This window comes from Acartia tonsa, chromosome 3, assembly GCF_053477335.1.
Source record: "Acartia tonsa isolate MP-2025a chromosome 3, ASM5347733v1, whole genome shotgun sequence".
Lineage (NCBI taxonomy): Eukaryota > Metazoa > Arthropoda > Copepoda > Calanoida > Acartiidae > Acartia > Acartia tonsa.
This window is the reverse complement of record NC_137262.1, coordinates 12652320-12672221: the sequence shown is the minus strand read 5'-3', so window position 1 is coordinate 12672221 and position 19902 is coordinate 12652320. Positions and strand designations below refer to the sequence as shown.

The 19902-nt window shown below is 32.4% G+C and overlaps 1 protein-coding gene across 1 annotated transcript in view; it reads right to left on the bottom strand.

Annotated features, from left to right (window-relative positions):
• Positions 1-745: 745 nt before the first annotated feature.
• The window catches only part of LOC145313346 (latrophilin Cirl-like), an 86132-nt gene continuing 66975 nt past the window's right edge, over positions 746-19902 (bottom strand). Inside the window, exons 7-14 of the mRNA XM_080152706.1 lie at positions 19283-19356; positions 11499-12624; positions 11159-11236; positions 10484-10689; positions 9667-9760; positions 4364-4566; positions 2658-3063; positions 746-2548 (exon numbers count right to left, since the gene is read on the bottom strand). Of these exons, the coding sequence (XP_080008832.1) occupies positions 2176-2548; positions 2658-3063; positions 4364-4566; positions 9667-9760; positions 10484-10689; positions 11159-11236; positions 11499-12624; positions 19283-19356 (2560 nt within the window). The 3' untranslated portion in view covers positions 746-2175. The remainder of the gene's footprint in view (positions 2549-2657; positions 3064-4363; positions 4567-9666; positions 9761-10483; positions 10690-11158; positions 11237-11498; positions 12625-19282; positions 19357-19902) is intronic.

Here is a 19902-nt window from a genome sequence, read left to right as displayed (position 1 = left end):
GAAAGAAACCTCCTAGAAAAGAAATTGGGTATAGGATATTTCCTGTCAATATTATAGGTAGGTCAAAAGCAGCGACATCTTAATTAAAAAAAAGAAAAAAAGATTAAGTACTACTGGAGCTGCCACCGCTAATTTCAAATAATTAATAACTTTTTTTTTAAATGGGGGGGGATTTTGTTTTTTGTTTTTAGGGGGGTTGGAGATGTCAATTCCCCAAGAAAATAGCTATAAATTACCACAGGACCAGTAGATATATTCCCTGAAGAGTAGAATCCAATCACTTCAGTGGTTAACGAGATTCTTTGTATTATAGATTAATAAAAATGTTAAAAATGAAGGGTAGTTTTTTTACCCGAAAATAGGCTCTATCTAAAGAAAAATGTAATATGCGCCCATAACTTTCCTATGGTACTAAAGGCTTAATTGCACGAATGTAGTTTATCTTTCATAATTGATCCCTCGATCACTGACTAATATTACAAAATTTAAAATGACACTTACTTTGTTATAGTCAAATGTCCTTATTATTTTTTATTTATTTTAAAAAAAGTGGTGGAGGGGTTGAGGCGTGATTATTAACCGATTGGCTAAGACATTGTTACTTAAGTGCCAAAAAAGTCGGGTAGTTTTGCATTCAGACAGAAAAATAAATATTCTCTGAATTTAGAGCATGCCTACGGCTTATTTCTTTGAAAAGATTCGCTACCATCGGACATAATCATCCATACAAAATTAAGAACACACATTATTACAAGAAAACTTTATTATTCATTTCATAAATAAATATCAAATAAAGGCATATTACTTTCTAAAAAGAGGCAAATAAATTAAAATTTTAGTGCCTTTACAATTATCTATTTTATTATGTCTTTTTATTTACAATGTAGATGACGTTCAAACATATTTTATTTCTAAAATTTTGACTAGATTATATAATGAGATATATCACTGTAGAAATAATGAGCAAAACAAATTAAGTTTTGATTTTTTTTCAATCATTTGTAAGTGAGCAAAAAAATATGCTCATGATAAAAGCTTTAGAGAATGTTTTGAAACTTTTTTACTCTTCACTATTTTGATATGGTTTTATATAATTTTAACTATTTACAGAAATATTTTTTGTTTTATATTTGATTAAAATTATTATTATTTCCTTCACTTTTGCAGACAAATAATCTTGATTTGAAAAAAAAATTCATGAACAATATAGTAATGCCCTTTCCAAATTTAAACTCCAAAAATCAAATTATTTAAAAATTAGAATAAGTTTTTTTGTATCATTTTAGATTATAGGTATGGCAAAAGGAGAAAATCTAATTTGTCATTTTCTGTATATTTTAAAGTACAAAAGCTTATTGTAATTGTTTTCAGGATGAAATTAATATAAAATTTATAGGAACAGTCATTTTTAGCCCGACAGCAAAGTTGTAGGCAAAATAGTTATCCTCCTGGTGCCATATCCCTTCCAGGTATAAATCTGATTATGCAATGAATTATTAATGAATATATTATTCCCTGATTATTGCAGATATCTTCATCCAATTATTATTGCTCATCTCATATTCCAAAGTCACACACAATCATTCAAAATGTGCAAAAAAAAATAATTTAAAAAATCGGGGAAAGAAAGAGTGTAAGTTATTTTAATCTTACCACTGAACTATTTAGGTTTTGCAGATGGGAATGTGTTTGGTAAAAGTTTTGTCCTGTAATATATGACACTATGTGCACGGAAGTGTAGCAAAGTTTTGAAAATGCACATCCTAGGCCTGCTGTGCAATAGATCAAACTTTACCAAAGTTATTGTGAAGCACTATATACACAAACACACACACAGATATATATTCATTCAAACACACACACACACACACACACACACACACACTCACACATACTCATATACAAACAGAGTATTTTTCATCTTGTCAGATAAAAGAGGTAAAATAAGACAGGGAGGTATAAAACATACATGAAGTAATACTGCCACTAGTTATCACACTTTTTATGGCACTTTTCTTCATTTCAAATTAACAAAATCATTACATATAATTATTACATAATAAGGTTCAGGGCACAAAGGTGGGGGAAAGGTATTTGGGGTGATATAAGAATTAAACTATCATTATTGTTTGTCCATGTTTATTTATTGCGTCCATAGTATTCTCCTTTGAGAATTTAAAAGTAAGGTTTCTCAGTGTCAAGGCTAAAATCTCTCTCATCCATGAGATCTTTCTTTCTGTTCAGGTTAAACTTGGTAGAACCCAAGGTTCGGGTGGCCCCAACTTTACCCGCCAATGCTGCTGTTAGGCCCGCCGCATGACCGTTCTTTCCCGCCTTATGGCCGTTAGCAGGCGAAGCGGCGGCGGTCACGTGACTCCACTCAGAAAGCTGGAGCCCACCAGTACTGCGGATATGTAGGGTCTGGGCATTGCCCCCAGAAGGCCCATTGTCCCCAGCGCCTCCACCTAGGTAGTGGGAGTGATGGGGTGGGTGTAGGGGGCAGGGTTGGTGGTTCACAGGTGGAGCCATTGTCTCGAAATCACCGCAACTAAAAAAAGTTCAGAAACATTAACAAAAATATATTAAATAATAAATACATTTCAAATTAAATTTTAGCTAGGTTATAAATTTAAAGGTAAATTATTTAAAATCTGTACCTGTTATTTAATCTTCTTTGTTCTAAAACCTTGCCGTAATTAGGATCAATCTCCATGTAAATATGACCATTAGGACTCACGGGCCGGAAGAAATTATCCGCACTGGGTCCGCCGCCACCACCCTGTCTCCGCATTCCATCCCCGCCACTCATTCGCAGACTGGTGCCTTGTTGGGTTGCGGCGGAAACATATTCCATGTCGCTCACCGGGCCACCCCAACCAGGGGTGGAGGTCACGCTGCCCCGATGGTTCAGCGGTTGTTGATAATAGTCGCCTGGATATTCGGATACAACCAGAGCCCCGGGTCGGATGTTGCGAAGGTCTGTACCGCCACTCCCACCGCCGCGATGTGTGTTGAAGAGATGGCTGGGGTCTAGTGTGTTGAAAGTTGCGGAGTTTTGTAAACCTTAAACCAAAATAAAATTAGTTTTCTTGTTAATTATATTCAGATATTTTTTCGTATTAGCAGCATTCAAAGCAGTAGCGTGAACAAAGATTCACCAAATGGGTAAAAAAAGGTAAAGGCAGGCCATCCCAATTTTAATTTTAAGGGGGTGTTGGCATTCCTCTATACCCTTCTACCACGCGCTACCGATTTATAGATCTGTGTCCATAGATATTTTAAACATGCATTTTCATGTAGATTTTTTGACGTTGTCCTCTTCCATTTAGAGTTTTCTATGTTTTTAAATTATTTTATCAATTGTATTGTTGACTTTTGCATGGAATTTAACACAAACAGAAATTTATTATATCCTATACTTTTAACAGAGAAAAATTACAATGTATTTGAATAGTTATATTTATCCCATTGTATTATAGTCAGCTTTCCGCGGACATCAAAATGAAAAATTATAAGATTAAGTTTTTGATTTTTATTTTATTATTCGTGGAAAATTGTCTGTGCTATACTTAATTTTTCAGTATAGCTTAGAACCGGTTCTAATCCAGCGGATATACATTAGTTTTGAAGCCATACTGTAAATGTTATTCGCAACGCCCGTATTCATACTTCTCGTTCTGCCATTATTTAGGGTTAAGAGTTGAATAATTTTACATCCATTGTATTTCCCCTTATCCCTGGGTATGACATAAATAGCACAAATATATGATTAATTTTTACATGTAAAGGTCAAGTATTGATTGTAAGAATAGATTTAATTATCATGTGAGACTGACCATATTACTAGTATAATAATATTTCTTTGTACATAGTAAGTATGATTGTTATATCTGTCATATTACAGATACAATAAGCAGGGGCGTGCAAGTGTTTTTCTTAAGAGGGGTGTTTGGGGGGGAGGGAATTGATGACATTGACTTAAAGCCCTGCTAGTATAGTTAGGATTACCTTAATTTTAAAATCCATAAAATTTGAAAATTGTCAAAATATAAAGTAGAATATAAAACAAAATTGTAAGTAAATTTGTTGCAAAACTTCTTAAATAGATTTTTACGACTTGATTTGATTATTGAGATGCTTCGCCTATGATATTGCACCTTGTTGTAATAGGTAAAGGTTAAAAAGCAACATTTTAAAATAAACTTACGTACTTTTTGGTAACGATTTTGAATATGGTACGCTTCCTAAATCGTACCTAACTGTTATAGGAATAATCTTGCAAAGGGGCGGACATACCGACCTTAATTTTAGAAAAGCTAAACTTTTAAGAATATAAAATATTTTGAACAATGATAACGATTACCTTTATTAGTAGAACCTCTATACATCTCTAGATCTGTTTTAAGACTATAATTAGACCCCGTGGGGCAACCAGCTGTCCCATCCGACAGGGTTGTTGAGGTGGGGGAGGAGTTGATGTCAGGGTAATAGTCGTCTTCTCTTGAGGAGCACAAACATCCCACCAGGGGCATTCGTCCTTTCTCTTCGTTCTTCTGCCGGGAATATCTAAATTATGAATATATAAAAAGTATACTAAAATAACAGAATGTCTTTGAGTCTGTCTGTGTGTTTGTACCAGAGGATCTCCTCGCTAACCACTGAACCCATATTATTCTTCTTTACAATATAGCATCTCATAAGTCTTGAGAAGGTTTATACCTATTTTGTGGGGTACCCTCCCACGAGAAATCGCCCCTGGGAAAAAACTAATCTAAACCCCAAAACAGTTTTTTACTATTTTTTTTATAAAAGATTAAGAATGAAGGGGGTGGGGGCGACTCCCTTTTCACGTAGAGTGCCTTCGAGTCCTCTAGGGGCGTAGCCGCTAGTTAGTAAAAACCATGTCAGACCAATCGACATAGTAGATAGTAACCTTATTTTGTTTTGAAATGAGAAATATCATTTAACAAACCCTTAACTGCACAAAGTAAAAATAGTTTTATGAATTTTCTATCTCAAAATAAATTCAACAAGATATTTTTCCAAATTATGCAAATCCAACCAAAACAAAAAGAACTTTTTAAATTTCAAATAGAAACTTTGTTTTTTTTTTACAATTTTCTATCAGTTTTATTTGTATATGTTATACAATTATGTTTGTTTGTACAATCAAGAGTTTTCAAAAACAAGGCACAAAGAACGAAAAAGAATTTCAAAGAAGAAACTTTTTTTGCATTCTGGGGAATTTAGCGAGAATATTTGACTTCAATTTGTTTTCAATTTAGATTCAACATTTTCAAAGAATATCTCCACAATTTTTTCCCACATTGTTGAAAATATTGAAGTCAGGGATTGGCAGCTGACAATACTTATGTTAGTATGGCTTAGCCCTAGATTGATTCATTATAGAAAGCTATTTACTAAGCTGTGACTTTACAAATATTTTGGCTGCCAAGGTTATTTTTTGTGCAAAAAAGCCGCTGTTTTTTTATGGACTTACATCAATTTGTTTTACAATGATGCAGCTCGTCATAGCATTGTTGATCAATAGAACAACAGATTTTTGAATTTTTAGTGGCAGCAGATTGTTAAAACTTTGGTAGATGGCTGCTACTTGCTTTCAAAAACGGCTGCGGCTGTCTAATCTTGATTTAAGCCATCTTTTTGTTGTGTTTCTCACAATTCAGCATTAAAATAGCATGCGCTACAAACAAGTATTTTATTTCTATACAAAGGAAACAAACATGCTGACAAAATTGGGGACAGATTCTGAAAAAAAACCTAACGGTCTCTCAACGATTCTTTAAATTACTATTATATTTTTCTTAAAAGGCTTGTTTTTGACTATTGTTGAACTTTCCAGAATGTAAAGAAATATAAAAGCAGGCTTTCTTCTTAAAAATTAGGAAGCTTTTTATAGTGACAATAAAAAAATTACGTCATACTGGCCTACGAATGGTCAATTAAAATCTATACTGGCCTGCCATTGGTAATTTAGTCTTTATTTTGGCCTATCATTGGGCATTTGAATAATATGACATCATTTTTTATAGATACTATTCACAACTTCACAAATTAGATTAAATGTCCTAATTTTTAACAAATTATTTTCAGAATACATCCCCAGAACTTTAGATATTTTCATGTTTGCGAAAAAGAGTTTTGCATTGTAAAAAGATGAAATTCAAATAAAAATAAAGCTCTTTAATTATCTTTTACGTTATACAGTTAATTTTGAATATATTTTTCACAAATTTGTTCGCTCATTTTCTTACCAAAAAAGATTAGGATACTTATCAATCTGGAGATTAATTCTATTATAAAAAGTAGCAAGCTTTTTGTCTGTAGCGAAGGATCTCGCTAACTGCTGAACTGATATGGTTCTCCTTTACATTGAAGCTTCCTAGAGGTCCTGGGAAGGTTTATAACTATTTTGGGTTACCACAACCCTCCCCAGAGAAAACACCATAGAAAAAATTGCCTACTCTCAAAAAAATTTATCTTCAATTGAAAGTAAGAGGAGTCGACTTTTCCCATTCCACTCCCTCGAGGGCCACTAGATGCTAGTGGTGCAACCGTGCAACCGCTAGTAATTAACAAAGGAGGACAATTTTTCATCTTTCCTCATTTAACCACATGCCAAGGGATTGAAGTCTATCTCGATTCTATAAGATATTTGAATAGGTATCATATGTGATTATTAAATGTCATTTGAAGTCGATATACGGAAATTGTATGAAGTTTTTGTGCGCTCTTTTTAGGATGAACCTATCCCATGTTAGTATGCTCAACTAATATACAATTATTACATGTCCGTACGTTTGTCTTTCCGGTCATACGACAACCCTAGTAACTTCAGTTAAATGTAGTCCAAAGTAGTCACATTTGCAATCTAATTGTTGTATTGTTTAATTGTTTACTGCTTCTTTCTTTATATGATTATATTAGTATGTTGTGCTATGCTACTGGAGTTATAAATGTCCTTGTTAATATGCATAAATGTAACTAAGAATATACCGTAATGATTAATTGAACCAACGGCGTGTCAAAACTTTAAATTACAATAGACATATTGGATCATATCTTTGTTTAAAAGCTCAAACTTTTTTATTTACTTTAGCTTAACCACTACTTAAATCATAAAACGTAACCTTCTTTTTAAACAAAAGCTTTGATTTGACAGAATTTCATTTGAATAACCTTTACCTTTTATGAAAAGTAGTAAGGTTTTTTTGTCTGAAGCTTAAAATTTCAATAACTAATCAACTTATTGAGTTCTCCTTGTCAAGAAAGCTAAATATATATCCTGGATATTTTTGGATATTTTTATGCTTTCTACTAGATGCAAGGGGCGCATCCGCTAGTATAAATAAAAGTATCAGGATGTCTATCTATCTTTTTTGTCTGCATGTACTAGTTGTAGATAGAATTTTCATGTAGACATCATGAAAACACTAAAGTAAGAAAATTAATGTATCCATCCCTCTATTTCTCACACCTTAATTAAATGTTTAATAGTTCTTGTGACAAGTTAGGAAGATACTGATTAAAAATTGGCACACTCAGAAGACAGCTACAGTAACAAAAACTTTGCGTACATCATTAGCTTACATTCAATCTTTTCATACAGTCACAGTCAATTCGGAAATTCTAACAATAAACTTTAAAATTAAATAAAGAAATTAATGGTATTGTCGTAGAAAAAATAAAGTAAAAGTTAAACTAGAATGTCATTAGAATATCATTTTTCGATTTGGAGGTGGGGAGGGGAGTTTGTATAAGTTTACAGAACATGTATAAAATCCGAAACAGATTTGCCTCTATAGATGAATTTTAAGGATAAGTAAGTAATGGGATTAGGTCAGGAAGGGAGAGTACATTGGACCAAAAGTTTTATAACCACGTCATCTTATTCGTTGGCCCAAAAACTGTGGAAACTCTTATTTAATTTTGGTTTCAAAGTAGTAGTTTCCTTTCTATTCAAACAGTAATATTCTTCCACATAGGGGATATTTTGTTTATCCTCATTGGAATCCATATCAATTTATCGTCAATAGTCTTATTCCTGAAGATATTTGTATTAGGTTCAAGACAGAACAATTTTAAAACTGAGATACCAAATTTAAGTATACCTACTTTTATAATTTTTTAGGAAATAATGACGATAACGTCCAATTGTATTGAAACTATTCAAAAATCAACATTTCAATAATATTACCGACAGACATACACAAACACTTATACTTTCGCAACTAAATATTTCTTATTTTACATCAACATAAGACTAAAGTTTCACAGGTAAGGCGATTATATGTCAGCTATGACCACTTTTAAGTTATCCTATGTAATCTTAATATTTATTGTTTTAAAATATTTATAAATGTGAATTTAAAAACAAACATAAAATCTTTATTAAGAAACAAAGACAGAATCCCTTTCCAATTTTCAATATTAAAATTCAAAATTCCCAATCGACTTTTCATGGTATTTAATCAATGATGAATTCAAATTTAGAGAAAATTTTGATTTATGAGCGATTTCATAAAATCCAACAGATTTTTCTCTGTTCACTTTTCTTTTTTTCTCTCACATTTTTCCTTTGACTTGGCTCTCTCACTCTCCTTATATCACCCTATCTCTCTCTCTATCTCCCTCCTCCTTTCTCTTATGCTCTATTTTTTCTGCCTCTCTCTATCTATCTCTCATCTTCTTTCTCTCGCCCTTCCCTTCTCTCTTTTCTTTTTTTCATTCTCTCTCTCTTTGTCTGTCTCTTTCACTCTCTCTCTTTTCCCTTTACATTATCTATATTTTCATCTTTCTCTGGTTATCTTTTTAGTAGCGAAGCTACTCTATAATTCGAAATGTTCGTCCGTCTGTCCGTCCGTCTGAGACAAAGTGGGGGAAACGTGATTTTCTCGGCTCCTATAATGGATAGACAGCTGAAATTTTTAGTGAAGATTCTTATAACATATGCCCATCTAATCTATACATTGTTTTGTCCATCCGTCTGTAATTTGGGGTGCTAGATCGATTCCTACATTTTCATGTTTTTCTGATTACTTAAATTTACATTTTACACATTTTCCTTAAGTTTTATTACGATTTTTATATTAATAGGGGTGCTAGATCGATTCCTAGATTTTTAGGTTTTCTATTGTTTTCTCAATTCCTATTCAGGATTTGCGGCTGAAATTATCAGGGATTGAATATGCTCATATTCTACATATTTCCTTCAAGTTTCATTAAGATTTGTTTATAAATTGTGGTGCTAGATCGATTCCTAGATTTTTAATTTTTCGTGATTTAAAGGTTGCGTGATTTTGAAGTTTTCGTTATTTCCCTAGTTCATCAAATATATAGGATGACACTGGTATATTGTAAATACATTCATAATATACATTCATAATTTCTGAGCTTCGCTACTTATGGATGCTGTCATCCTTGTTCTGTCTCTTTCTCTTCCTCTGTCTCTCTTTCTATCCATCTATAAATATTAAATATATCCATCTATCATTCTCTGTCTATCTCCATCTAACTATCTATTTTTCTCTCTTTTTCTTTATTTCCCATACCCTTTTTATTCCCTCTTCTTCTCTCCTTATCCATTATCTCTATCTTTCTCTCTCTTTTTATATCTGTTTATCTTTTTTTTATTTTGATGCCTACCTCCAAACAGTTGTGACAATGATGAAAGTGACAAGGATACCAAGTAGGATAGCCAGGAGGATACCAACAAGGGCGCCATCCACATCTACATCACCTAGGATAGCAATAGTATTAAACAAGGATACCAAGAAGGATAGCCAGGAGAATACCAACAAGGGCGCCATCCACAACTACATCACCTAGGATAGCAATAGTATTAAACAAGGATACCAAGAAGGATAGGAAGTAGGATACCAACTAGGGCGCCATCCACATCTAGTCACCTAGAATAGCAAGAGTATTAAACAAGGATACCAAGAAGGATAGCCAGAAGGATACCAACAAGGGCGCCATCCACATCTACATCACCTAGGATAGCAATAGTATTAAACAAAGATACCAAGAAAGATAGGAAGTAGGATACCAACTAGGGCGCCATCAACATCTACATCACCTAGGATAGCAAGAGCATTCGACAAGGATATCAAAGAGGATACCCACGAGGATACCAACAAGGGCGCCATCTACATCTACATCAAATAATATAGAAAGAATATAAAAAAAACTATAGACAGCAAGAATACAACCAATTAATCTAAATATTCTTCATATATAAAAGTTACAGGATGTCGTTGTGTCATTCTGTCTGTGTTTACCATAAGATCTCACTAACCTTATAAATGTCATTATTAATTTATCACAAATCATTAACAAGAAAAAATTCTTTTCTATTTACAAATTGTGAACTTTTATACTCATAAAGTAAATAAACTAAAAATTGTCGTTTGTTTATGGAGAAAATGTAAAAATATTCCTAATTAAAATTCAGTAAACCAACCTTGTATATCCGTGGACCTAGGGTCTGTGTCGCCACCACTCCTACCCCCGCTAGCAGGAGGACCCCCCAGCCCACCACCACCACCAGCACCCCCTGTCTCGTCGTGTCTACCCAGCAGGGCGACAACACCGAAACTGTGACATAAACATGATGTGGATGATCTATTTGACTCCACAGTTTGGCATTTACTCGGGTCCCACCGTCCTACACAACAAAGTTATTCTAGTAAAGTATTTTTTTTAAAGGACTATCATGTTCACAAAAAAGTATTAATCAATAATATTTCTTAAAAATAAAGTGCAGTAAACTGTAATACAGTAAAATGTAAGATTGAATTATTCAGAGAATGAAATGTTAAAAATTCGTTAAGTGTTTGCATATTTGCTTGTCCTTGTGTGTAGTTTACACCAAAGAGAGAGTGACTGCGTAGGGCCTTAACTGTTTAATACTTGAATACTAACACTACTAAATAATACAAAACACTAAAGTAAGTGCTTTACAGACAGAAGGACAGACAAAATAATTTAAGTAGCTTTACTAGAAAAAAATAGATAATTTAGAATTAATTACAGACAGACTTTTCCTTTTTTCATTTTTAAAAAACTCCGCTTTGCAAAATTATGCATCAAAAATGCACAATTTTTACTTATCAACTTTGAAAGAATAAGATTTCCTGAATTGTTGTCTAGAATAGCACAAACACTCTCCATAATGTTGTCTGTCTTGTGAGAGAATTTTACTTGGAAATGGTGACTGTGACACACAGGGGATTCAAATAAATTATTTTTTATACTTTTAAAAATTGCGGGAAATGCAAAACATAATTACATCTTTGGGACTAAAAGATAATCTAGTTTAATTAAGACAAAGAAATTAAAAAAAGTCTTACCAAAAATAATTCAACTGTATTGTTAATAAAATCAGAATTTTGTAAAAAAAAACATTGGCAAAAAAACTGAACTTTCTATTTCATTGGGAAAAAATTATAATTTTCTAATTATTTTGAATCGCCTGCCTTGATTCCGCACGTCCTTGATTATGAAAGTAGCTCATGGTTGCCGCGTCACTTGTCACACTTACTATCTCAGAGTTGACCACGTGGTTCTTGAGTGGGACTTGGGCGGGAAAATTCACCTGGATGACAATTACGCGTGTAGGAACATTTCTTTCTCTAACAGCTATCAGACTTCCTTTGGGAATAACCAACTTCATCTCTGTATTGGGATAGTCTAGGATCGAAAAAACTTGGTCATTTTCATCAAAATTTTCACTGAGAATCCTAACAGCACCAGCTACGTTCTGTGTTCTTAAATCAAATTGGAAGTCAGTTTCAGCATTGTCTGCCAGAATGGAAGCAGCTGTTTCTAATTCTTCTAGAACTGAACTCAAGGATGATAGTCTAAGTTCAGATGGAAGGTCAAACCAAGCATTGATTTCACGTTTGTTTATGATATTGTTAAAGATATTAACTAAATTTTCCATTAATTGTTCAGATATGAATCTACGGTCATTAATATCAGTTTCGGAATTGAGTTGAGTCTCCAAAATTCGAATCATTCCCTCGACAAGTTTAATAATTTCTTGGATATCCCCACCATACAGAGGTTGTGATTCTGTCAGGACGGATAGATCCATGCCAACTTTGTTCAGAGCCTGACCTTGGCCCAGCTCAGCGGCCAGGTTGGTCAACCAGGTGGACACACAGTCGCTCAGATCAGGACCGGACGCAAGCCAACCGTCAGCTGTGCACAGCCAGGTAGCCCGGCCCAAAGTTCCAGACGGACATTCCTGTTCAATAGCTCTGTACTGTTGGGGGATTAATTTTGTTGACCCGCTAATGCTATATCTTGTGTTTGTAGAAATATATCTTACTTCTGGTGAATTATGTCTCATCGCATCTGACATAGTATTTCTTCTTGTCAGCTCATTCTGCGGGGGGTTTGATGATGGAGGGTGGTTGCCAGCCACCTCCCCCACCCGCCAGGTAAGCCCTCTTGAGACCTGAGGATTACATTGTGAATCCTTCTCTGCAAATAATTGGTTTGTGTCCTGGGTAAATATTGATTCTTTTTCCATTTCTCCTCCACCACCTTGATTTCTAGTTTGGTGCGGGTTCTGGATTCCAAGGATTCTTTCATCTTCTTTAAACAAACACACACATTCACATCTTGTGTAATACACAGTGATGGAACAAAAGTATTTGGCGCATTTCTTATCGCACCAAAAATATTTGTCTTTTTAGATTTTTCACTAGGTATATCATGGAAAACAAAATTGATTTTATTTACAATTCAATGTTCAAAAGTATTAGATAAGTATATCTATAATACAAAGTAGCTTGATGTCTATCCTTCTGTCCGTCCGTCCGTCTGTCTGTCCCTTAAGATCTCAGTAACCACTGAACCGATTGGATTCTAATTTTCAGGGAATATATCTACTGGTCCTGTGGTGGTTTTAAGCTATTTTCTTGGGGTGTGGGACAACCCCCTCCCCCACCAAAAATTAACAAAAAATCAAACTTATTTTTTTTAATGAAGTTAATTTAAAATGTGGTTGTTGCAGCACCAGAGTTATTTAATGTTTTTTAAATTACCTCTTGGGGCATAGCCCCTAGAGGCTAGGGGCGAAGCCGCTAGTAGCTATATAAAGCAGACGTTATGAAATACATTTGACAAATCTTTAAGTATCTATGTATAAATAAATAATAATCTTTGAAAATATATGTATAAATAAAGCAGCTTAAAAACAAACCGCTTTTCATGAGTTATGCTAGACACAAATGATGCAGGTTTTAAGATTAAGACATTGTTGCAGCACACATTTTAGAAACTATTCATTCCAGGGATTTTAAGGGATAAGACAATGAACAATAAATTGATGTAAACCCCAAATTTTGGTGAACAAAATTACCTCTTCTGTATTATAGAAATATTGATATGGAAAATTAGAATGCTGCGAATTTGTACAAACCAATTAAGATTTTAAAGAAGTTTTAAGCCAACGAATGAAAGAATTTGTTTTATGACTTCAAAGTCCCATCCCTTCACAATTAATTCTAAGGAACATAAGAATAAATGCTCTAATCAAAAATCAAAAAAGCAAAATCATATGTTATTGGAAAGAATCTATGATCTACTGGGGATTAAATGGCAGGATATTTTTTTATTCAATATGCATATCCCTAAACTATCCCAATGTTACCATTGCTCAGACTATGGGAATACTTCAAGTTTCTTCACCTTTTCATTTCAAAATAAGACTTTGTATTCTAATGAAATTTCACATTTGAAACAGGAACAATGACAAAATAATAATAAAATTGTTTTGAAAATAAATAAATCTTTTATTTTTTTTGCTTAAAATCCCTTAAATTTGAATTGTTGTTTATCCAGTAAGGCGTAGAAATTAACTAATATCCGCTGGATTAGAACCGGTTCCAAATCATACGGAAAATCATGTATTGTATCGTATTGTAGACAACTTCCCATGAATAATAAAATAACAATTAATACCAATTTTGTTTGCCCGGTCCTTCGGCCCCTCGGGGATGAACAAAACTTGTTTTAATCTTATAATTTTTTATTTTAATACTCACGAAAAGCTGTCTATAATATGATGCGACAAAAAAACTATTAATTAATTAAACTAAATTGACTAAAAATAATGGTCAATATGTATTTGTGTAAATTGTACACATTTTCTTGAGAGGTTTCAACTCAAAATTCAGAGCTTTTTACAATAATACTCTTCTTGCAAAATGAGAATGGCTTTGCAAAAAAAACGGCTCGGCAACCGCGCTATGTTATGGTTTAATGTAAAAGCCGTCACCAAACAAGCAGCAAAAGCCTTCAGGAAATAGCTGTATATAGTGCCCTAGCAAAATGGAGATAAATGTCACTGCTTTTGGTCCACCTATTCTATTGACGTCAGGAAATATCCCATATCTTTTCTAGGGGGATTATTTCCCTGTTCCTCTGCTATGATATATGATAAAATAGGTAGGCCTAAAGCTGTGACATCTATCCCAAGGAAGTCAACAACTGTAGCCAAGCAGCATTTTTCCGGGCTTTCTTCGGTTGCATTCGATAAACCTACAGCTATTTTTTCAACGGGCTTTCAATTACATCCGTAGCTGATCTACACTTAAATTAATAAATATGCAGCTGCAGGGAAGCAACTCTGAAACTTGGCGACTGCCGAGCCCTGGCTAAAAATGCATAGTTATTGCTGGGTGCAGAAAAAGGTAAAGTAGCTTAGGGAGAAAATGAAAATAATTTTTATAATAATAATCATAACTGGGTCAAAGGCAATGTTGTAAAAAGATAAGTAGCTCCAATATAACTTTTATATTATTCCAAGATGGAGAAAAACTTTTTGATAATTTTGCAGTTTTTCTTTTTAGCTTGACAATTATGTCAATATAAAAGAATTTTGCATAACTTTGACAACAAAATTTTGTTTGGAGAAGTCACTTTTATACGAATAATTAAAGTGATTTAAGATATCTTTTAACATTTATAAAAAAATATCATTAGGTTTTATTCAACTTTTTTTTAAATCACAAAATCTTCTAAAGTTAAACCTTTCCGACCGAATGTCTGTTCGTCTGTCCATAAGTCCGTAACGCTCTGTTGAAAAATTACATTTACTTTTTTAAGATCGAAGATAAATGGCTATAAGCGCGCAATCAACACACAACTTATAACTTACTTGATCAGTTGGTCTATCTTTCTTGCTCCAAAGAGGACATGAAATAACTGTATTAAATATGATTTTTCAAGATTTCTATTATAGATAGAGGTGTGAATTTTGTTATGAAGATTCTCCTAATCAATGGGCACCTACTCACTTTGTCCACTTATATATCAATTACACTTTTATTTAAGTAATTTGTTTTTATATTTATGTACTACTAATGGTTGTTGTCATCCTTGTATCAATATGAAATAGGAAGTAAAATTATGCAGAATAGAAATTTTAGAATCTAAATTGTATGCTTTAATATTGAGATATGTTTGTTCTGCGTGCAACCAATTTTAATATTTGATTTAGATCTACAAATTTATATAATTTTATATAGGATTTAGAATTCATATTTTTCTATTTTATATACATGAGGCTATGCCCCTAGAATGGGGGGGGGGTTGTCAGAGGCTGTTTCTCTTTGGAGGGTGGAGGTAGAATCTCCCAAAATAGCTAGAAACTTTCCAAGGACCTATGAAAAGCTTCACTGAAAAGAAGGACCATATCGACTAGCGGTTAGCGAGATTCTTTAGTTCACACAGAAAAACAGACATTCTGTTACTTTTAAATAAGTCCAACAATGATGTTTTTAAGAAAAGCTTCGCTGATAATAATCATATTCATGATTCGCAAATAACTTGGAATTAAAGTGAAAGTAGAAAATTATTCAAATGAAGAAGATATAAGAGACAGAGAGTTTAAAGTGAGTTAATTTGATTTAGCTTAAGTTAATCTTCATTCATATGAGCGTGATTGTATGCAGGGAGACGGGGCTAGGACATTGGATGATAAAATAATCTTCCCTATAACTATTATGTGTGAAGTAAGGACTTTGGTAGCTGAAATATTTAGAGGGAAAGACAGAATTGTAAATTTTCCCTCCATTGTCCTCTCCCTGCCTGGATTGAGTGATATATATATGAAGAAGCAAAGATGAAAGAGAATTGATAAAACTGAGTAATCATTTTATAAATACTACACTGTCAAGTCTATACCTAATATATAACATTTTTATTACAGTCATTATTTAAGTATCATCAATTAAAACTTAAATAAAAACAGACACAGGACTGGACTAAAAAAATCATTTTTATTTCAAACTATAAATATTGACTTAAATAAAGAATTGTAAAATGGATATAGAGTAGGTGGATATATTTACAAGGGAAAATTGTCGTTAATTTGGTTGCTAATATGGACCACATTTATTGGTCAGTTCGTTCATCCAGTAGCAGGGGAGCGGATGGGGTAAAGGGGGCGGATGGATTTGGGGCATCTATCGTTGTCTTAGCCAGCTGATCAAATCAATTTATTAGAGTACATGAAAATATTATGCACCATAAAAATAATTATATATCGATGAATGTAAAATTTAAAATGACAAAATTTCGAATAATTTTTACAGTGTAAAATAGAGACAGACACAAAGTAAGAAAGTGTTGTAATAAAATTAAAAAGTTAAACAGTCACAACTTTCCAATGAATACCTTCATTTTAAATGGCTAGATGATAGCTTTTAGCTAAAGAAAAGTATCCGATATTTTAAGACTATTTTTAGAAAGTATTATATTTTACAACTTCAAAAGTATTTATTTCATTGCATGACTTTTTAAAATAGTTGTCATATTCTTAAAAATAGTTGTCATAATTCTGTATAAATACTATAAAATAGATTTGAATCAGTGGTGACTAGCAACAAGTATGAACAGTAAAACAACATATAGTTGCCCTGTTCTAAGTTGCTTGAAAGGACACTCCATTCTTATTTTTGAAAGACAAAGAATTAAGAACAGTTTTTATCTATAAGTGAATGTGTATTAAATGACATCGTTTTCGGCTATTTCTGACTATTCTATATTTTTCTTTTTTTTATAAAAAATGCTGTGTTTTATATTTTGTGTATGTTAGTGTTATATTTTCAACTAAATCAATCGATTAATATTTTTTTTAATATTTAGTTCTAAATAATTATGTATTTGCCTAGTATTTTAAAAGACAACACTTAAGCTTACTTAAAATTTAAGCAACATATACAAACATCCATCTACTTTATCACAAAAAATAGCTAGAACAGCAAAAAGACTGTCCTTTTAAATAAAATATGCTACATGTGTGTCACTTGATGTGCAAAAAATATTCAACAAATTTGCACATACTACTATACTATACAATACAGGCCTTTATAGCCGCAAGCATTAATTCAACCCTAACCGTCTAAATATTCACTCCCTACCTATCTGCCCAACTTACTCCCTCTTTAGGTCATTTTTATATAGTAGCGCTGCTGCTTAATAGTTTATCCATTTCTGTCTGTTCAAATTTGAAATTTTAAAGTTATTTTTTAATTTGTACAAAGTCTATTTTGGTATATTTTTTTCTTCAGTCAACGTAGTCACTTTAATTAATAATAAATAGTAAGATTTTTTTCTGTAGCTTAAGATTTTGTAAACTAATGATCCGATTGAATTCTCTATTTTAGGGGGAAGCTTTACATTGGATCTTGTGTGGCGTTAAGCAATTTTATTTGTTAGTAGTAAGCATTAGGTGGTTTTAGTCTATTTTCTTTCACTCCCTACCCCTTTCAATAGATCCTCTAGATGCTAGGCACGCATCCGCTAGTAGTAAATACAGCATTACAAATATCGCTAACATTAAAAAAAAAACATAATGTCTCCAAAATAAATAGAATCAAAATTTTTAAATTGTAGCAGTGCTACTTTGAAATGATTTTATCCTTGTTCGCATTTAAATGGGAAATATAAAATTTTGGTCAAAATGTTGAATAAAGCAGTGATAACATCTGACAATTTAAGATCTCTTGTCTTCTACGAATCTCAGATAGGGTTTCAATTTAATAAGACTGGTTCATTTTAGACATATTACCTTTTATTATGTCATTGTCTTTTGTAGTTTTAGAAATGACATAGACTATTTTATTCAATTGAATAGATAAATTGAAGTAAATGAAACATTTAAAAATAAATTTGTTTATAGTTTTAATACATCTTAAAAATATGAATTTATAGAATTGTATAGCTCCTTAGACAAATGATTACCTAAAGCTTTATTGTAAATATATTTATTTTTGGTAATAGCTGTGTTCAAAATTTGATTTTCTATGTTCTAATAGCAAAAGATTCTTAAATACTAAATAAGGTTTGCGCTCGATATGGTTTGTGGGGAAATGCAGAAAACAAATAAAAAAAATTCAACAATTTAGAGTATCTACCTTAGAAAATTATGCTTTAAAAATTATGGAGCCCTGTAAAAATACAGAAACAAAAATCCTTTCCCTTTTTTGTAACTTTTGACTGAAAAAAATTTAATTTTTAAAAATAAACAGGTCTAATGTAAACATATGCAAATACACTTGGGGAAACAGCATGAATAAATAATCACTTTATATCATTTCTGCGCAAATATCAAAATTCGCAACTTGATCCTACTAGTCGCAACAAATCTAGTTTAAACGTTTGCGTCTGGGCAAAAAAATCTGCAAAGACAATTATCAAATTTAAAATGACGGTGTAATTTAATTTTTATGTCTATCTTCAATTTGGGGTCTGTAAGTCAGTACTTCGACAAGTCTATGTAGTTTGTCATTTGCATATAAGTATAAAAGAATAGTGCAATAGATATTAAACTATGTATATAAAATCAATTGAATATAAAGAAAAATACTAGTTAAATATCACCTATCTTCCATTATGAATAAATTTTCGTTTGATTTATTGACATCTCCATTTTATGAATGCTTCCTAAAGGTCCCGGGATGGTTTTGGTCTATTTTACTGCCCTCTCCTTTTCTTTTACATGCTAGATGCGTAACCGTTAGTTTAAATACATTAGTTAAATGTACACACAGAAAATACATAAATATTTTTCAAAATTTAATTCTCACTAATGTCTTTATCCTGGAATTTTTTTTATCCTGTTGCAACTTTTTTCTCTTAGCCCTTAACGGTAGGGGGGTGGGGGATGAATTGACCCCTGACCGATTAAGGTGGAGAACGGGGTCCGACTTTTAAGGGTTAATATGTGTTTGTGTATGTTTGCCTGGAGTAGAGGAGGTTGAAGAATAATCTTCATTATTTTCCATGGGCTTCAACGCATCAAAATAAATTGGCTTCCTGAAATAAAAGTAAATTTATAATACGTAAAAGTAAAAATATTAACATTTGGTGACAGTAAAAAATGAGGCCTAACTAGTGTATTATGAAATGTTAGAATTGTCCATCAAATTCAAACTTTGCATAAGGATTAATGTAACAAAAAAAGGGTATAATCTGGTATCATCACAATATTTAAATTTTTTATTAACATCTTAATTACGCTTTTCAGGGAAATTCTATACTAAACCAAGCTTACATGTTGGTTACATTAAAGATAAAGGTTTTTTTTTATATAAAATTTAAAAAAAAGTTTTATTAGTTTAATGGCATCATGATTATGTTATTTAACTTAAAAGAGACACATTTAACATTTCTGCGATGGCAGTAATGTTAAATGTAATGTTATAATCTAATATCTTGTCGAGAATAGAGTGATGGTGTTCAAACAATGATTATGATTTTATTTCCACATGAATTGTGATACGAACACAGATAGTTGCAGAGTAGATGCAACTTGGTTAGGGACTCTTTTATAATAATAAATTTTAATATCATCTTTATGTA